Source organism: Onychostruthus taczanowskii, unplaced genomic scaffold (genome assembly GCF_017590055.1).
Source record: "Onychostruthus taczanowskii isolate IOZ18803 unplaced genomic scaffold, ASM1759005v1 scaffold1, whole genome shotgun sequence".
In the NCBI taxonomy this organism is placed as follows: Eukaryota; Metazoa; Chordata; class Aves; order Passeriformes; family Passeridae; genus Onychostruthus; species Onychostruthus taczanowskii.
In genome coordinates, this window is record NW_024496525.1 from 996316 (window position 1) to 1012480 (window position 16165).

The 16165-nt window shown below is 42.2% G+C and overlaps 1 protein-coding gene across 2 annotated transcripts in view; it reads left to right on the forward strand.

Annotated features, from left to right (window-relative positions):
- The window catches only part of TSPAN18 (tetraspanin 18), a 122243-nt gene that overhangs the window by 101640 nt on the left and 4438 nt on the right, over positions 1-16165 (forward strand). For both annotated transcript variants that reach the window (XM_041402925.1, XM_041402842.1), the window contains exons 6-9: positions 5189-5263; positions 11100-11198; positions 12418-12597; positions 15426-15509. In XM_041402925.1, the coding sequence (XP_041258859.1) occupies positions 5189-5263; positions 11100-11198; positions 12418-12597; positions 15426-15509 (438 nt within the window). The remainder of the gene's footprint in view (positions 1-5188; positions 5264-11099; positions 11199-12417; positions 12598-15425; positions 15510-16165) is intronic.

Consider the following 16165-nt stretch of genomic DNA (forward strand, 5'->3'; position numbering starts at 1 on the left):
GTCATTGCTGCTCTCAATAGCTGGCCACTCCCTGATGCAGCCTACTCTGTTCCTAAAATTAACCAGATTTGATATCTTTGGACAAATTTTCCCCTGAATGACAGGATTAAATTTCAGCCCATGGTGGTCATCAATAATTACAAAGAGCTAAAATAAGTCACTTCTGCCCTTGCCCCCCACGCCTCCCAAGTTCTAATACTGAAGGATTTCCAGCCATTATCTCCTACAGAAAAGCATTGCCAGTTATGTATTGAAAGACAAAGACCATTAGTTTTCTTTTTTTTTCTTTTTTCTTTTTTTTTTTTTTTTTTTTTTTTTTTTTTGTGTGTGTGTGTGGTTTTTGTTTGTTTATTTGTTTTGGTTTTTTTGTGGGTTTTGGTTTTTGGTTTTTTGTTTTTTTTTTTTTTTGTGAAATGTGATTTTTTGTTTCTCCCAATGGGTCTGGTGGCACTTTGGGTTTGTTGTGGGTTTTGGTTTGGTTTTTTTTTAATTTTTAAAAAATCCTGTTCTTACTGTATTTTGTTAGGCTTGTGTCTTGCACAGCTGCTTCATGGTTCAAAAAACGCTTGTCTCTAACTTTAAACAGGACAGGAAAGTCCTCTGTCTTGAATGCAAACCCATCTTTTTCTAGAGATGAGCGTGACTTCACTGAGATAAATTCTCTCCAGCCCCTGGCTCCCATATGCCTTGATTTCATAGCCTGTAAATGAGAGCCCTTTTGGGGAAGCCACTCTGGGTTTGATTTCTAGTGATTCATTGCAGAAGTAAATCAGAAAAATAAATGTATCACCTGTGAAGTCTGTGGAGATCTGCCCAGAGGAACCTAATAAAATGGAAAAGATGAGGCCCAATGAGCCTGAAGTTACTTCAAAGCCTGTCCTTGTCAGATTAAGAAACTAAAAATGAAGTTTGATGAGAAATGTTGTTGTAAGTGAAGGGGAGAGTAATATTTTCAGTCTGCTGCACACAGACTGGTGACCTGGCTGGAAAAAGGGAGCTCTGGGCCATGTTCTCTCCTGATACAGGTTTGAATGTTTCTCCTTGTATTTTAGTTATACTCCAGTACACTCAATTTTGTGGTTATTACTTTTCTTACTCCTAGAGATAGTTCTGAGCCCTGCTGCTTTATTTATTTACCTTCATTATTATTTTATTTTGAACAAAATGTGAGAAAAATATGAAGTAATGGAAATAATGCCCCAGACGAGGAGAAACTCCAAAAGTAATTACTGGATGAGGAATTATTGTTCCATTTTGATCAGTCAGATTTTTGAGGGCTTTTGTATCAACACCAACTCAGCTAAACAGCCAGCCATCTCATGTTCAGCAGTGTGAAGCACTTGGATGAGGACCTGAGAGAAGAAATATGTTTCTAACTGCTTTTTTGGGGCCACACCACCTGATGTTGAAATCAGCTGATCTTAAAGAATCTGTGAAACCCGAAGTCTGATAGGAGTAAGTTTTAGACAATGAATAGGCAAAAGATTCATGACTATATGCCAGAGAGACTGGGAACACTTGCAAAATAGAGAGTGTAAGTCTTTGTGGGGGTGGTACCTGGGGAGAAGTTGCTAGATCAAATCAAGTCCACTTACAAAGTTGTTAAAGAATTGATGAGCCAGAGAGCTGCTTGAATGAGATTTCAGTGATGCATAATGTATGCCTGAAGCTTTTAGTCCAAATGTAAACAGAAGATAGAAGGGACAAGACAGACACATATTCTCTAGGTTCTGGTTTCAGTGTTTGAAAGGACTTTTATTTTTCATTATGCTCCTTTTGGTAAAAAATAACCCCATCACTATGGAACCTAACATGTTGTATTAAGCACAAGGCTGTAAGGCATTTCTAGATTTCCTGGCATTTGAACCTGGCTCACAAAAAAAAAAAAAAAAAAAAAAAAAAAAAAAAAAAGGAACAGTGGGCTGCAAATCAGACACTGAACGACTTGTCCTGAAGGTCCTCTGACTGCAAAACAACACTAAAAATCAGAATCCAAAGTACTATTGAATGTACAAAATTGTGTACCAAGGGATATTTGTGTACTTGAATTCAGGTACAAATAAATTGTGTACCTGAATTCAGGATAAATTGTGTACCTGAATTCAGCTTTGTTAAAAGAAGAGCCCATGTTAGCTTCATTTGGCTTAGTTTCAAATGCAGGCATCCTGTTTTGCACTCCTGTGAAATGGATATAGTAGCCCCTCAAACTTCTCAGCATAAAAATGCAGGTCCAGGTCCTTTGAGTTAAAGACAGTTGATGCTCTTTTTGGAACAGCAGTTCTGAAACTGGAACATTGGATGAGTTATGAAAAATAAACACAAAGCATTATTTTGTGGAAACTTTTAATAGACCACTTCTGTGAAAACTCCTGTAACCACCACCTGGAGCTGAGGCAAATTTTTGAGGGAGCCCATTTCTTAGGATGTTCACCTTGGATGTGGGGAGTATCTGTATTCAAATATCAAGTATCAAGCTTGAATTTGAATGTGAGGTTATTGTGTCCCATGCATTAACCAGCTGGCTCCTTTGTGCTCTCACATATCAGTAATCAATTTAATTTTTGGAAGGCAAACACGTTAAGCAGATTTTGACTCTCCTTCAAATGCAGAATGGAAGCAAGTTCTGAAATACTGATGATCCATTTTTTTCTCATCAACCCTAATGGCTGCTTGTGGGTTTTTTCCTCCTGTAACTTACAAATCTGTAATGCAGAGTGCACAATATAAGTGTAAATCAGTTTGGGAATGATAATGAAGCTTATCACAGATAATCTGGGAATGACTGCTTCCACTTCTGAACAGACCTGTGCTGGAGCTTGGGTGAACATGTGCCTCCTAGTAATCAGTAAATGAAATGCAATTAGCAGGGTGATGGGATTAATCACTTGATCACCACCTTAGACCTTAGTGACTATGCTGAGATCCCTTGATGGATGATGATGTGAATTTGCAAAGCGTCTTCATTCTCATCACTTGTTCTTTGCCCTCCTGTGGTGAAATTAAAACAGTCTCTGAGCAGGAAAAAAAGAAGCCACACAGAAAACTCCAGCAGTAAGAATAAATTAGAGAATTAACTAGTTCAGTAAAATCAAGCAACAGCATGCTATTAAAAAACCAAAATCCCTGCTCATCTGACTTTTCTTGTTTTGTCATTTGAGCCCAGGCTCCTTTCCTTTTTTTTTTCCACCGCAGAAACAGGAAGACAAATGTGATAGGGTGGTGCACGTGCTTTTCCAGTGGGGGAAAATCACTTAAAGCTCTGATAATTGACAACAAAACAACATTTTGCCCATTCCAAGCAGATAGTTTGAATTCTCTCTCTGTTATTGAAGTGCACAATGCACAGCCTTTCAGACAGTGTTTATAAATAATTGCTTGGTGATCACAATAGTACTTCTAGCCCTGTCTGCCTGTTTTCTGTTTGAGAAAGACCTTCTATAAACTTCTCTCACACACACAAAAAATCCAGGCTTCTCTTGTGTTTATTTTTACTTGTTGCTTCATCTATCTGCATTGGTGACCTGTACCAAGTTTATTACCCTCTACATGATTCTTACAGGGTTCTCTGTTCACTTTTGCCTTTCTCACACAATGCCAAAGTCTGAGTTAATGTCTTAACATTTACTCAGTTCTGTAAAATAATCTCAAAGCCTGTGGGCAGATTCTTGGCCTGTTTGAATTTTAGACAGGCTGATTCAAATGGTAATTTCTCTTTATGGCAATAAGAATGTAAAAAATGTCCACCTAGTTCAGACTTACGGTTATTCAAGTCCATGATTTTTGTCTACAAGAATGGAAATAAATGCCATTTTGGGAGAGAGTATGAATATAGCCACTTTCTGCTCTGTTTCTATAGCTATTCCTCAGCACCAACATTCATTGTTTTAAGGATGTTAAAGGGCACATCCCTGTCTGGTTTTTTTTTTACTGTTTCATAATGACTGAAGCAGCATCAAATTAGCACAAGGCATCAGTGTCACTGAGAACTGGTCACAAGAACAGGCAGAATCTGAAGTGGAAGCCCACAGGAGTCCCATCACTCATCCTGGGCTGGAAACATTCCTGAGTACCAGACAAGGGTAGACAAGCTCCCAGGAGCAGCACTCTCACAGCAGCATGCCATTCTGTGGGGATGAGCCCTCTGAAGTGCATCTGATGTACTTCTGTGGGCTGGGGGGTGACGGCACAGTGCATCACTCAGGCTTGGTAACCTCACTGGAACAAGGTGCCTTTGGCAAAACTGAAAACCAAACGTTTAGACTGAAGCAGCAGAAGGTTGCAAAGGCAACAGGATGAAATATAGATCCAGCTTAGACTGAACAGCCATGTGCCTCTCTGTTTTGCTTTCCTTCCCTTTTTGTAAAATTATGATGACATAAGTGTAAAGAGTTTTACTTCAACCTGGAGGCCTGTTTCTCTTTTACTAACTTTTAATGTGCAGGCTGTGCTTTCTGTCAAGTCTGCAGTGTGCTCTTATCTTAAGGATGTGAACATGCACACTTTGGATGCCATACAAGGCAGGGATGGTACTTGGATAACCAAATTAAATTATTATGGTGTGTTATCAACTTTCCGTAGAGGTCCTGTGTGGTTAGTACTTAATTCAGTGCAACCTCATTGTGGGGGGGGGGGATAGTAACCAAGGCTAATTTTGTCCTGAAATGAAAACAATTCATTTTAGGTTATAGGTACAAATATTTGAGGGTATATCCCACTTTCTCCTTCCACACAAGATAAGCTGTGATTATATTACAGTAAAATTGTGTTGTTTGTGTTGCAGTCGGGGGGGTGTGTGTGCATGGACACATGATACCTATACTTGTGTCTGGACAGTTTTAACCTCTGTGAGCATGTCCACAATTATATAACTTTTGCATCAAAGTGGGCTTTACTGGTTTGACCTGGTGCAGGTTTATCAGGGGTTGCTATGGGTTCTGTAACCTTATATGCTTTTACTCATTAGAATCAGGCAAAAGTGTCACAAGATCCCATGTCCTGTGATGAGGTCAGAGAGGGAATGTGTGTGATTCAAGTGACTGTTTCATACAGTTTCTTAATTGTCAGGGGGAAAAAAAAGTTTCCTTAGTTACTTTTTCCATCTCTTTAGTGATTAGCAAAACCCTGTATTCCTACAACCTATTGCAGACATTTAATGCTATGTTTGTGGTTTTTATATTCTCTCTTCCAGTTCTTCATGTTTATTTTGTTAATCTTCCTGGCGGAGCTTTCAGCTGCAATCCTGGCTTTTATATTCAGAGAAAATGTAAGTATCTGATGGTGGGCAATCTCTGGACCCCAGTAGGTTTATACACAGCTGGAGCAGGATGTTAGACAGTGGATGATTTCTCTGAACAGTAACTGTTTCAAATATCAGCAAATCTCATTCATTACTACCCTGCCTGCAGAACTGCCAGCATGTCAGGGAATGCTAACTAACCTGGCTAGTGCAGGCTGGAGAGCTTATGGGGACATACTTATTCCTGAAGTTTTTAGGGTCTTTTAAAGTCTTCCTGACTCTCTTGCAGCCAAACCAGCTGCACATTCCATCAGAGAGAAGTTTTATGATAAAAGTCACACTGTGATTAAAAGCAACTATTTGCCTTTTTCAATATAAAATGGGTTTAAGATTTATTGTTGAAAACTCCTGTTTTCCAGATAGAGGCAATGCTTGCTCTGCAGTGCAAAAAAAATCTCTTATGAATCTTCTAATCATATTCACTCTTGATCTTCCATGTTCTGATGCTCACCAGATTCCTACCAATGCTGCTTGTAAGATATCCCCCCTGACCTGACCTAAGCAAATCTCACCCCATTTATTGCCCTGCTTAGATTTGTCCTTTCTCTAAAGCTTCGTATGATGTAGTCTTTCTCTATTCTTCTGCAATGAATATTGTTCTATGGCCATCACCCCTGCCCTGGGCTAGTGGTAAATGTTTATTACAGTAGTAGTAACCACAGTCTCATTTCCTTCTCTAAACAGCAAAGGTCTGTGGATTTTTTTTCATGTTCACACATATGCAAAGGAAAGCCTGACTGAAGTAGGTCCATCCTTCTTGGAGTGATGGCTTTGAAAAACATTGGCTGGTAGAGGTGGTCACTAGTGACTATATCAGTATTTATTTTGCTTATTTTTCCTCTGCCAGTAGCAGGAGAACATAGAGCACATTTGCTGTACTGAGAGTGAGAGAAATGTAGCAGGAGCAAAGAAGGGCCGTGTATAATGATTTTCTTAAAGTAGTGTATACTTCTATTTTATTAATTTTTTAAATTTTTTTATAGTAAAGAATCAAAACTTAGGAAGCTCACAGCAAGAGAGTGTGGTATTTGTATAGTAGGATGGGCTTGGGGGGAGGTTGTGAGAGGACTTTCTTCTATTTATGAGCTGGTGGTCTTTTGTCTTTGCCTCAGATCTGAAGGCAGTGGGGAAGGGATGGCACTCTGCACATAGAATGGGTGCCCCATTCCAGGTTAGGCTTTGAGATCATGCCCTTATGGAAACACCTATAAAGATAGTGCAGTATGGGGGGTCTGGTGGTCATTAAGGAGTTTTTAGAGAATTCCTTTGGTCCAGCACAAGGAGCAGACTGCACAGGTAGAAACTGGCCTGCAGACCCAGGTATGTGCTTTGTGACAGAGACGGAACACGGTCCCTGGGGAGCAGGGGCTGGGCGAGCAGCTCCCACCTGATGGCTCCTTCCTCCCCCCTTCTCTGTGGAAAACTGGTGACAGGTACAAGAAAATGCCCAGGCTTGCTGCAAGTCCTGGGTGCAAGGTGACTGCACTTCTGATTGTCCTTCTCACTTACAGCTTGCTTCTGGGAAAAGCATCTGTACCTTCCACACCCATGGGAGCCATGGGACATGTGAGGCCATGTTATCTTGCAAGATAAGGTCACAGTGGTTATTCTAGACTTCTGTGGCATCTGGCAGCGTTCTGTGAGATAAGACTTGAAGGGGAACAAACTTCTATCTTTCTTGAGCTTGTCTCCATGTTTGTAGCACCAGTTTCCTACTCTGTCAGAATGATTGACAGGAAGGGCTTAAATGGGAAGGAATGAACAATGTCAGATCCCAGCATAGCTGGGGACGGCTCTATACAGAAGTCAAAATTGATCTGTGAGTTCTTGTGGTTTGTTCTCTTCTCAGGTTTCTTCTGGAAGAAATAGCCCTTGTTTTGGCATTGTTGTAAGTTGTGGTGGTAGCTCTTCTGACTTGGAAGCTACTTGTGGCCAATTTTGCTGTCACCTCTGGGTTAGGGTGAGCTACATGGATGTACAGAGGTGGTCTTTCATGGATCCCATGGTGGGAAGAATTCTTCATAGTAGCAATTTAAGGTCAAGATCAGATGTGCTTTTCTCTTCCTTGCAAAATAAACTACTTTCCGGGCATGTGCTGGCAAATGCACACTTAGCCAATTTAAATTTCTTCAAAGTTTACCAAGCAGAATTCTGTGATGGCTGCTGCACCAGTCCTTATGTCTGTGGCCTCTCTGGGTGTGTAAAATGCGACAAAAGAACACTTTATCTGTTTGCTTTACAGATAGTGTTCAGTGCAGTTTTCTGTTGTATAGTTTTACATTCAAACCAGCTCCCAAACACTCAATGTTGTTAAATTATTAGCAGCTAAGGGAGTGAGAGAAATAAAGATACAAAAATAAGGGAGAAAAGAGATGTTTTCTGCTGAGATTTGATGTGAGAAGAAGAGTCAGTGAAGCAGAGCAAGGTGGTGGGGTAGGTGAAGGTGGTGTTCACAAAGGTGAGCTACTGTGATCTGCAAGTCCAGCTGCACTTCCAAAGAGCTATTTAAAAGCAGTCTCTGAAGAAGAAGGCTGCTGTTAGTTAGCTAGGGGATTACCAGAGTTTCTCTTCCTTAGAAAATTAGGTTTTTGGGGTGGAGAGCCCTTTGTCATCTAGAAGATCCCCCGTGAAATAATGACTTTCATGAACACTGGAGAGAGACTGTGAAAGAGCAATAAGAATTGCTCTTTATATGTCATTGAGAGATCTGGATGGGAAAAGCCCTGGAAGGATATATAATTCTTAGTGAATTGTCTTAGCAAGCAAGAAAGCAGGATGGTATGGAACAGAAGAATCCAGTGGCAGGCTTTGGGTGGAGTCCAGATGTTTGGATTTTTAGCTCCAGTTCTAACACTTAATAAGCAAGTCACCTTGGATGCTAGTGCCTCTATGTCCTCAGACAAGGCAAAAAGCTAAAGAGCATGAACCTTCCTCAGCTGAGTGGACAGGTGTCTCAGATGGAAGGCACAGCAGGAGTGGGAAGGGCAGCACTGGTGGCTGCACCTCCATGCCCTGTACTGTGCCAGACCCAGCAGAATGCTCCAGGCCGATGTGGATGGGCAGGAGTGTGTCCTGTTCCCCAGCAGGCTCCATGAAGGCAGCTTCTTGCACAGCATTCAGTATCCTTGAGAGCAGCACAGCATGAGAAGGCTGTGACCTTCCTGGGCAGTGTTGTTCCATGCCTGTGTTGTGCAGAAATGCCCTCCTTTTAATAAACCCCTTTTATCTGGCTGCACTAATCCCAGCAAAGCTATTTTTTGAACCAGTGTGACAAAACAGTCTCACTTCATTCACTGCCATGTAAATGTATGCATGTGCTGCACTGGAGGCACCCCGCCCAAAACACAGCTGAATAGCTCCTTATTGTTCATGGCTGTGGCTGCCACAACTGTGTTGTCTAAACCTGTGTGAAGCTCCAGTTTTATCAGTAAGTTCTTTGCTCCCTTCCAAATGTTTCTTGCCATAAAAGTCCAATGTGCACCAATCTCATCAGCCTGGTACTTGTTTCAGCTGTAGGAGCGCCGTGGGCATGGCAATAGGACTGTCTTATTTCATCCTCTTTTGTCAGCAATTTTTTTAAACAAGATTTTCTTTTTTTGCCCCATTCTTCTGAACTTGAGATGCTCAGGATAAGCAGTTTAACTGATTCCAAAATGGAATCAGTTATTTTCCTGGCAAATGTACTCTTCCAGCACTAGGCTTTGTTTTAGGCCAAGTGTTGTAAAAATCACACACAAACTCTGAACAATTTCCTCTGGGATTGCTGCTGTCAAAATAAAGGTTTCACTTTATATTTAAATTACTCTTTTGTTTTAGACCCCAACAAAGGCAGCCGGCTGGGATTATTACCAGCAGTAATATCAGTTTCAAAGTGTGTGCTTCAGGAACAGATGAGCATCAAAAAAAATGTGCTGCTGTCTGTAGGGTTGGATGCTGTGTGGAGTACAGAGAGAAAGGGAAGGAAAAGAGAACACCGAGGACATATTTCAGCATCTTCTGACCTCACCTTCCCTCAGTGCACCAAATTCCCAAAGGAAAAATGCCGTGTCCTCTGGTATTTTAATGTCCAAAAGCAAAAAAAAAAAGAGTCCCAAATATCTGTCCCAAAAAAAAATATTTAGGAATTAAATGGTATATTTAATTAAAGGTAGTGAGATTGAGCTAATTGCATATATTCAAGTATTTGTGACAAAGTTTTACCCAGTACTGATGTAGTAATTACATTTGGCCTTTGTTTGTATTTGTAAAAGAGAAGCCAATATTAGGTGGAATCCAGGGTCTTTTTAAAAGTCACTACAGTGGCTTTTTTGTCCTTAAATTTTGTAATACAAACGAAACAAACAGTTTTGTGCTTGTGCTCTTGTGCCCACCCATAGAGCTCATACATATGTATGTGTATGTGAGATATTTCACGTTGCATATCAAGAACCTGAAACCAGCTTGTAGCAGTCTCTGTTACTGCGTCAGCAGTGCTGTATGAACAACAGGGGGGAATAAAAAGGGTATTTTTCAGGCAGCTTAATTCCTGATCCTACAAATATGCAACATCACAGCAGTGCTGTAGCCAGCCAAGTCCAGCCCCCTTTACTGTGGCTTTTGCAGTGGCAGAAAATTTTGCCTGTGTGGATCACAAATCACAAGACATTTTGGAGAAAGGACCACACAGGTCCAGATCTGTTGGGAACATGAAAGAGGATTTCTTGAAGTTTTTGTCCTGAACTGACAGAAAGGCAACAAGATTGAACTGGGATGTTCCGTTTAACATAATTATTAGGATTGTATGTTCACTGTTCCTCCAGAGAGTCATCCTAAGTAAATGTAATTTCAAGGTGTCTAACTTCTCGAGAAGGCTCTGGAACAAATTTTTTGTGCATTTAATCTGTTTTACTGTAAATATAGACAGGGGTAAATGAAATTCCAATAATTTACATTGTTGACATTTGGAAAAATCTTTATTAGGAAATTATCTAAATATAAAGAGGATTTTTTTTTTCCTGTATGCAGGTTAGTTTAGATAAAAGCATTGTCAAGCAAATGGTGTTTTTTTCTGATTCATAAGATGACTTGACTAGTTCCTATTAATGATTTTTTTTTACTTCTTTTTAATTTCTAGAAAGTTTTATGGCTTGTTAAGGCTTCATTCTGCTTTGTCACACATTGAAGTAAATTCAGAGCAGTTTCCCTATTGTTAGTAGGAAGTTAACTGGTTTGACTGCAAAGTGGAGGGGAAAATCAAGCTTTGCTTGCAGACTTCATGAAGCACAGCAAGTGAAAATACAGTTTGGTGTGGATTTGACAATCTTTCTAAAATTTGGTTCAGACCTGTTTCAATTTATTAAATACTTTCATAGTGCTGAAAATTAAAAAAAAAAAAAAAAAAAAAAAAAAAAAAAACCCAAAAACAAAAAAAAAAAAAAAAAAAAAAAAAAAAAAAAAACAAAAAAAAACCCCAAACCAAAACAAAAAAACAACAACAACAACAAAAAACTACCAAATCCAAAAAACCCCAAGAAAAACTAAAACCAACCAACATTTAAGTGTAAACATTATTTTAGAAGTACAGATATAGTTTAGTCCCTGATTTTAATGAGTGACAGTTGTATTCAACAGGTAACCTTCACCCTCTACACAGGTATGGCTCGCCAATGGCTTTTCACATGTTTCTCCTCTGAGGTTTGCAAAAAAAAAAGAACAAACCCAAAAAACCAAAGAACCCCTATCATTTACAGGAGGGAGCTTTGGGAAATGTTTGGGAAAGATGTTGGCAATAGCCTTTACATTTCCAGCTGTCTGTGCATTTCAGCTGACCAGAGAGTTCTTCACCAAGGAGCTGAAGAAGCACTACCAGAGGAACAACGACACGGACGTCTTTTCTTCCACCTGGAATTCTGTTATGATCACAGTAAGTCAAATCATGCCAGTCCCTTTCTGCCCGTGGTCAGTGGCCACCACCACGATGCTCAGCCCACACCGTCAGCTCTCCTCGGGTCAGCCTGCTTCAACCATCCTGTCATGTCCAGCCTAGCACCAGGGCTTGTGCTTGAAGAGAGGTGAGACTTTGGCTGGCAGTCAGTCTTTCCCAAATGGAGCTGCCACCAGTCCTGAGAGAGACACTCCTAATGACTGCATCGGGGTCACTTGATTTGCCAAAGCCTGAGGCATTGGAGTACCCTTGGTTTTCAAATATTGGGCATAGAGAGCAGTGGAAGTGTCTGCAACTGGGTATCACTGCATTTACTCTGGGCCTTTCACCTTGCAGATTGCTTCAGAATTATTCCCAGCCAAAAGCAGCCAAAAGCTGGCATTAACTAGTGTTTTGTAGTTAACAGCAGCTTAGGCAGGACTGTGCCTAATGATGTCTTTTCACTATAGAAATATTAGCTATAAAAGTTGACTTTGCTATTACACCCCTAACTGGGCAGGTTACAGGTCGACTGTCATTGGAAATGCAGTTGTTATTACCTACCACAAGGAATTCAATCTCTGTGTGTGTGTACACATGTGTTAGTGCTCTGTACACCCCACGGTGCATCCCTTCAGGAGTGAAAAGCAGGACGTCAGCTTCTGCAGATGAAAAGTCAATTTTAATCTTGAAAGGATGATTGCTGCCCTTCATGCTGATTCAGGACTTTAATAAAGACATTTCCTTTTGCTGACTGAAAGGAGACGGAGTCAGAGTATGACTTGAATCCTTAAAAAGCATCTGACTGGAATCCTAAAGAGGGACCTTACTCAACTCACCCAGCAGTGCCTTTGAGCAGCAACAATCCTGGCCATTAGCTATGGGGAGAAGGGTGGTTGGGAGCCTGGATCGTACTGCTGGGTGATCTCAGGCAAGTCATTCTGGATATGCTCCAAAGCCCTGTGTAGTTTGCAGCAATACTCCCAGTAGCACCTTAGAATCTACAGTATGACATAGAAACATTGGGACTTCATAAAGCTTTAATGAAACAGAAGCTCCAAGGTACAAGCACAACGCACTTCTTTGGAAGCAATGGCTGTTTTGTCTCTGCTTTGACTAAAGCTTTGATCTCTATGGTCATAGGTATTAGATTTCTCAAGTCTGCTTTGAGGGAAAGGTGTTGATTCTGTCTTCCTTTCTTCTCTGTGCCTCTCCCCAGTTTGCCTGCTGTGGAGTGAATGGACCAGAAGATTTTGAAGATATTCGTCACCTTCCATATTCCTCTTTGGAAAAGGCGATACCGGAGGCTTGCTGCCAGCGAGAGCTCCAGAGCCGGGAAGGGATGTTTGTCAACAAGGAAGCTTGTCTAGAAGGCATTGACAGGTTTCAGAACCGGCAGGTAAGGGAGGCTGAGCACTAGGAAAAGGAGCTTCACAGTGGGCAGAGAGATGGCTGCAGTCATCATGGTTAGCTAGTGAATCTGGCAGGTCCTGACTGTGCCTCACATCCTAATTACACTCCTGCTGACAGCTTTTGAAGTGATGGTATATGGCTGATTTTGAAAATCTCCTTTCATTGCGTACACTGCTAAGTCCATGTTGTGCTGTATCAGCAGAAATACGAAGACTTTCCTAAGGGATTGAGAGGTAAGATGGAAATTTATCTCAAGTTCTGTTGTGTTTATGAAGGTTAGAACTACCTCTGAGAAGATAATTAGCAAGCCAGCACAGGTCAGGTAGGATAGGATGGAGTTGACTCTTACTGGCTGGAGGAATGGTTCCAATTTAGTTCACAAAGACTCCTAATCAATATATACAATCAAAATATCAAAGGTTAAACAGCCACAGAAAACCATGTCTGTTTTCTAAGGAAGAGAAATATTGGAAAGCTGCATTTCTCTGCTTCTTTACTCTTTACTGTAGAAAAAGGGCATTTCTTATAGTTGTCTTCCAGTACCTACAGGGAGCCTGCAAGAAAGCTGGAGAGGGACTTTTTACAAGGGCATGTAATAATAGAACAAGGAGGAGTTGCCTTAAACTGAAAGAGTGTAGTTTTAGTCTAGATATTACAGAAGAAATTATTGATTGTGAGGGTGGTGAGATGCTGAAAAAGGTTGTCCAGAGAAGTTGTGGATGCCTCATCATTAGAAATGTTCATGGCCAGGTTGGATGAGACTTTGAGCATCCTGGTCTAGTGGCAGTGATTTGACTGCCACTAGCAGAGGGGCTGGAACTAGGTGATCTTTAAGGTTCTGTCCAACCCAAACCATTCTATAGTTCTAATCTATGATTCTTTTGCCAGGCTTCTCTGCTTGGCAATTTGTTGCAATACTGGACTATGACAAGACTGTTCATCCCATTGATGCAGGGTCGAGTTTCCTTCCAATGTCACCAAGACATGAGGTTTAAAAAACTTTCCAGCAAAGTTCCTGATTGTGTTCACCTCAGCATTAGTTAAACCAAATGAGCTCTGTACTGACCGTATGTACAAGCCTCCTTCTCCCTCCAGGCTAGGCAGTGGTCCTCTTTTCAGCACTTAAGAGCAGATTGAGAAAGAGAGGAAAGAATTTTGGAAGCAGCATGTGAACTGCTCCCTGACTGGCAGCTGGAAATGGTTGGCAAAGGCACTCTGGGTGAGAGATCATAGCAGACAGCACCATGCTGCTTCTGCCAGGTCTGATTGCTGGGAATATATGGGGAGGAGAGAGATGACAGACAGCACAGAGAGAAAGAGAAATGCATTGTGAGAAAGAGGGTTAAAGTTTTCCCTGAGTGGTAATGCTGAAGCCTACCACTTCCATTTAAAGGGAAGGCTTCCTGCAAGCCCATGTCACCAGAGTGTTGGTGGAAGAAGCTATGTGCACACTGAGTGTCATCAAGCACAGAGTGGTGCACTTTGTAAAACAGGAGAGACAATCCCAAGCAACTGAGAGCTGAATTGAGGCATTGCTGGAGCAAAGTCAAGCTCTTGGGGCACCATGCTCGTAGGACAGTGCTGACACATTTGTGCTCACTCCTGTCTGTAGCCAGCTGAGCAGAGCATGCTGAAGGCTGGGTTAAGGTTGGAGGTCTGGCAAGCACACAAATATTTGTTGCTGCGCTGGATGCTTTTTTCTGAAGATTTGGCCAAAACATGGCTGGAAGAGAGCTGACTCTGGGCAGTCATGTTGACAAGAGCATGATTTTAACAGCTCAGTTACTGCCCAGCAGTCTGGGTTCCCTGGGGTGGCCTCATGAGTGGATCTTCTCCATGCCCTCCCTCATTATCCACCGGTTGTACCTCACTCACAGTGAGCAGGGTCTGGCATGGACAGAGGTACATAACTATTGTGCTGTCTTTGCAGTTCCAAGACTTTCATTATAAGTGAAAGAAAAAAAAAACAACAGGTGATTGAAACATCCTAGCAGTATAGACAGGATTGAAATGTATGTGTGAAGTATATTCTCAGTGGAGAGGAATCTGTTTTTCATATTGGAAAAACTACAATCTACTTTTCTCTTTATGTGTCACCTATTTGCAGAAATTTCCCAGTGGGTTGATATTTTAGGCTGGGAAAACTGAGGCCAGGGTAAGCTGGTGATTTCCAGAAATATCCTGAAACCTTTGCAGGAAGGTCTACCTGCTGTTAATTGTATTAGCAACCATAAATTTAATGGTGGCTATGCTTCATAAGTGGAATAATTGCGATAGTGCATGGCCCTGAGCTCCTAATGAAATTCTTCTTCTATAGCAAGATCAGCAGGCATTCAGCCAGCCTCTTTGGGGGGAAACACAGAGAAAAGGTCCTGGGCTGGTAAAGAGCTCTGGCTGTGAGAGGTGAATCAAGAATTTTCTGCCTTGGCTTTAAATAAATCATGCTTTTCTTTAGCCAGTCTGGGATGTCTGTCACCTGCAGTGAGTGTCCTTCCCTCTGTGCTTCATCTCTGCCCTTTGGAAATGGAGATCCTCTCTGTGCTGCTCCTCTCTGCCCTGCAGGAACTCACAGTTCCTCATGGTCAGCGAGGGGTGTGAACCACTCCCAGCAATACCTTCCACCTTCCCCTCCCCAGCACTCCCAGAGGTGCCGTGGACCTCTGCCTCCTGTGCCGTGGGGCTGGGTGAGGTGGAGAGAGGGAGCTGATGTTGTAGTGCCTGGTCTGAGAGCACCTCATGTCCTAGCGAGGGCTCTGTGTGACAACACCACAATGTGCTGCTCTGGTGTATCTCACCATATTTTGTCTTTCCTAGGGCTGCTACACCGTGATCCTGAACTCCTTTGAGACGTACGTGTACCTGGCAGGAGCTCTTGCCATCGGAGTGCTGGCTATTGAGGTACTGGCTGTTGTCTGACTGGAACAAAGCAGTGTCAGTAAGGTGCCAGCAGTAAGGCAAACAGGCAGGTGCTCCCCCTTGCCAGGGAAAGGTGCTCTGGCAAAGTGCGAGCAGGCTATCAGCTTCTGGGTTTAATTGCCTGCAAAGAGGCTCCTTGATCCTTTGACACAAAGGGAAATAACCGGTGCCACACGCCTGCAGTGCCACCTCGTGCTGGGCCTGCACAGAGCTCGTGCCCTGCCACGCTGGCCACAGGGGCTTTGGGGACCCACTGGCCTCCACAGGGCCCTGCCCAGTCACTGCTGCCACTGCCACGGTGCCCCGGCCAGCTGACTAATCTGTCACTTGGTTCAAACCCTGCTCAAACCCTGCCTGTGCTTTACAAGCTTCTGTTTAGAGACTGAAAAGATGGGCTCCAGAGCACTTCCATTGTCCTGCATTAGTAGCCACTTCTTTGACAATGTCTCTGAGGAACAGCCATCCACCAGACATGGTTTTAGCCCAGAAATTATGTCCCTGTGGCATTGCAGGGAAAGGCTGGGTACTTTAAAAGTCCCCCATCTTGTGCAAAGGAGAGAGATCTGGGCAGAGGCACAGCAGCGTCCCACAAAGGCTGTGCTGTGCCCATGCCAGGCAGTAACAGTGATGTACAGAGC